Here is a 4159-nt window from a genome sequence, read left to right on the forward strand (position 1 = left end):
TCGACACGCTTCAGTTTCCTCCATCCACACGCTTCAGTTTCCTCCTTTGACACGCTTCAATTTCCTCCATCCACACGCTTCAGTTTCCTCTGTCCACACGCTTCAGTTTCCTCCTTTGACACGCTTCAATTTCCTCCTTTGACACCCTTCAGTTTCCTCCATCCGCACAATTCAGTTTCCTCCATCTGCACGCTTCAGTTTCTTCCTTTGACACGCTTCAGTTTCCTCCATCCACACGCTTCAGTTTCCTCCGTCCACACGCTTCAGTTTCCTCCATCGACACGCTTCAGTTTCCTCCATCCACACGCTTCACTTTCCTCCTTTGACACGCTTCAGTTTCCTCCATCCACACGCTTCAGTTTCCTCCTTTGACACGCTTCAATTTCCTCCATCCACACGCTTCAGTTTCCTCTGTCCACACGCTTTAGTTTCCTCCTTCGACACGCTTCAGTTTCCTTTTTCGACACGCTTCAGTTTCCTCCATCCACACGCTTCAGTTTCCTCCGTCCGCACGCTTCAGCTTCCTCCATCGACACGCTGCAGTTTCCTTTTTCGACACGCTTCAGTTTCCTCCATCGTCACGCTTCAGTTTCCTCCGTCCGCACGCTTCAGCTTCCTCCTTCGACACGCTTCAGTTTCCTCCATCGTCACGCTTCAGTTTCCTCCGTCCGCACGCTTCAGCTTCCTCCTTCGACACGCTTCAGTTTCCTCCATCGTCACGCTGCAGTTTCCTCCATCCACACGCTTGTGTGTGTGTGTGTGTGTGTGTGTGCAGAGCGGTGCGTTACAGACGCAGGTATCTCCATGAGGACGACTTTGATAACGTCTACATCAGCGCTCAGTTTGAAGAGCTCGACCAACAGGTGACCTCACAGGGCGGAGCCTCAGTCCTGCCAATCACACGCAGAGAGGCCAAGACCTACATCACTCCATGTCAGTACACCTGTGTGTGTGTGTGAAGTGTAAACTGTCTGACCTGACTAACCTGAGCTAAACTGAGTTAAAGCGTCCCGTCTCTCCTCCAGTGTCGTTGCAGCTGACAGCAAAAGAGCAGCAGGCGGTGTTGGTGGGCGTGGTCTCAGTCTTCAAACACCTGGTGATGGGGGGCCTGCTGGTGGCGCTGGACTTCCTGGTGTTCTGGATGCTGGATCAGGTGCACCACCAGGTGACCGCTGATGTCGTGGCCAGAGGTGAGAACCCCCTCCTGATGATGAACATGACCGTGGCGTTGATCAAAGTTAACCGTGGTAACGTCTGTCCCTTCAGCTCCGGTCATGGTGGCGTTGCAGGTGAACGGATCAGGTTACGCCTCAGACATCTTCAGAGACGTGGTGGCTTCGTTTAACGTCCTCCAGGGAGGAAACATCACCGTGATCAGCAGGAAGTGTCTCCTGGAGCCTTCAGAGCCGAGCTACGGCAAATGTTTCATCCTAGGTACGAGTCTGACCCTTTAGTGTCGCTTTTTAGCGCCCTGGGTACCCTTTAGCGCCGGTTTTCAATAAATATACAACATCCGGTTAGATTTTCAAAATAAACCTGTTAATGTGAAATATCGCAATTTGGTTAGGCTTAGGAAAAGATTGCGGTTCAGGTTAAAATAACTTTGTTACGTACGTCAGTTAACTTACGTAACTTAAGTAATGTTACTTGCAAAACTGATGCGACTGACGTAACCTACATGACGTCAGTAAAAACATTTAATGTTGAGTTCTTGTTTCACACGGGAAACAAACACCGGCCTCCTGGTTCAAAGTCCAGTGTCTGGCCCTCCAACCACCTCCTCACTCTGACTTCTCTGTTCAAAACTGACGCCAACGGGTCTTGACCATGTGTCCCAAATGTGACAACCTGTGAGTGAGAAGGCGTTGGTAGAAGTGCAAACACGATGTGACATCATAGCTGCAGTGGTGCAGAAGTATTAAGAACTTTTACTCAAGTTTACTACTAACCCCACAATGTAAAAGTACTCACTCTGTAAAAAAGTAAAAGTCCTGCACAGAAAATATCCCTTCAGTAGAAGTCAGCATGTGTGGAGCTAAAACTGGAACCAGGTTCCTGCAGCTGAAGTGGAAGTCGAGTTTCTGAGTGCATAAAAAAAGTTCCTGCTGTGGAAAGGAGTCAGTAGTAGTTTCACAACCTGGATCTCTGTGTGGACTGACAGCTGGGCGTGTTTCAAGGTTTTATCTTCAGATCAGATCTGAACCTGAGGGCGAATGTAAATAAAGTTTGATTGACAGCTGAGAGAAATAACGAACACTTCCTACAGGTGTGTGTTGGTGTTGTCGAGTGTCACCGTTGAAAACCCGATTATATACAGTATATTCTGGTCAAAGGTTAATACATCAAAGAATAACCAAAGAAGTTAAGAGAAAGTTTAGGTCAGTAAAAGTGAGAAATAATGTAAATTTAAGAGAAAAAACATTTTCAAAAATAATCAGTTAACAATTTCAAGTTCTTCTACAGCAGTGGAAGGAAATGAAACACATTTCTACAGTAAACACCTTGAAATAGCCTGTTAATGCACCTCAGAAGCTTTATGTGTACTATATTATGCACTGAAAAAAATTATAAAGGCAGCACTTTTGTTTTTGCCCCCACTCATCATGAGCTGAACTCAAAGATCTGAGACTTTCTCTATGTACACAAAAGGCCTGTTTCTCTCAAATATTCTTCACAAATCTGTCAGAATCTGTGTCAGTGAGCACTTCTCCTTTGCCGAGATAATCCATCCACCTCACAGGTGTGGCAGGATACTGATCAGACAGCGTGGGGATTGCACAGGTGTGCCTTAGGCTGGTCACAATAAAAGGCCCTAGGCTGGCCACAATAAAAGGCCTTAGGCTGGCCACAATAAAAGGCCTTAGGCTGGCCACCACAAAATGTACAGTTCCATCACACAGCACAATGCCACAGATGTCACAAGTTTTGAGGGAGTGTGCAACTGCCATGCACAAAAGAACTACAAACATGGCGGCCTTCCAAAACTTTTGTCTCCATTTAAGTCTGTTTATTAAACACATTTATGACAACAAGGGTATTCATAAGAAGTGCTTTACACATAAAGAGGCATCAAGAGGGGACACAAGGCATCAATAAAACAGTATATATATATACAGTTTTAAAAGAATAAACTAAGTTCAAATGAATGTGTGTGTGTGAATGAGTGCAGCGAGAGACATGAGTCATCTTTGATTTGAACCAACCGTTAATCAAACAGTTCATATTTAGTCAGGAGAGTCTGAATTGTTCTCAGCTAGTTTGTTCTTCACGCTCTAGTTACGGTGTCGTAATGTTGAATAAGACATAAATAAAATGTTACAGCTGATTACAAAAGACAAACAGCTCCCTGCAGAGGGGCCTTTGAGCAAGACATTTACCCTCCAGCTGCCCTCAGCAGAAGTTCTGCTGGTCTCACTGGTTCTGGTTTGTGTTTCAGGGTTCCTGTTGGGTCTGGCTCTGCTGGTCTCTCTGAGCGGAGGATTCGTGCAGCGCTGCAGACGACTCGTCTGTGCTTCATATCATCCAAAGAGAGAGCTGGTACAAACACACACACACACACAGACACACACAGACACACACACAGACACACACAGACACACACACACACAGACACACACACACACACAGACACACACACACACACACACACACACACACACACACACACACACACAGGCACACACACACACACAGACACACACACACACACACACACACAAACATACAGACACACACACTCTCAGCTCAGGACCGTATCATGGTTGCCATGGTAGCGACCTGTCAGTCAGCTTGTAGCCCCGCCCTAAAGCCTCCCCTACTTCCTGGTCTCTGTTCCTCTAAATGGGACCATAATTTACTAAATGAACATCATGCTGTGTTGAAGAAGACTTGAAACTAGCGACTGAGACCAGAAACTCATCAGGAAAGTGTTTACTGAGGGAATAAATCAGCTGACAAGTAGAAACATTTTCTCAGAGACTTCTATACAATCACACTTCTTTCTGCAGCCGCTGGAGTCGCCCCCTGCTGGCCGCTAGAGAGGACGCAGGTTTAAGTCGCCCCCTGCTGGCCGCTAGAGAGGACGCAGGTTTAAGTCGCCCCCTGCTGGCCGCTGGAGAGGACGCAGGTTTAAGTCGCCCCCTGCTGGCCGCTAGAGAGG

At 47.0% G+C, this 4159-nt stretch overlaps 1 protein-coding gene across 5 annotated transcripts in view; it reads left to right on the forward strand.

The window, feature by feature from the left end:
• The window catches only part of dcst2 (DC-STAMP domain containing 2), a 22893-nt gene that overhangs the window by 7810 nt on the left and 10924 nt on the right, over positions 1-4159 (forward strand). For all 5 annotated transcript variants that reach the window (XR_006824441.1, XM_046045009.1, XM_046045008.1 and 2 more), the window contains 4 exons: positions 776-933; positions 1026-1190; positions 1267-1434; positions 3437-3537. Coding sequence is in view for 4 of the 5 variants with exons in the window: in XM_046045009.1 (XP_045900965.1) it covers positions 776-933; positions 1026-1190; positions 1267-1434; positions 3437-3537 (592 nt within the window). In the remaining variant the exon portion in view is untranslated. The remainder of the gene's footprint in view (positions 1-775; positions 934-1025; positions 1191-1266; positions 1435-3436; positions 3538-4159) is intronic.

The sequence above is a fragment of the Micropterus dolomieu genome, linkage group LG03, assembly GCF_021292245.1.
Source record: "Micropterus dolomieu isolate WLL.071019.BEF.003 ecotype Adirondacks linkage group LG03, ASM2129224v1, whole genome shotgun sequence".
In the NCBI taxonomy this organism is placed as follows: domain Eukaryota; kingdom Metazoa; phylum Chordata; class Actinopteri; order Centrarchiformes; family Centrarchidae; genus Micropterus; species Micropterus dolomieu.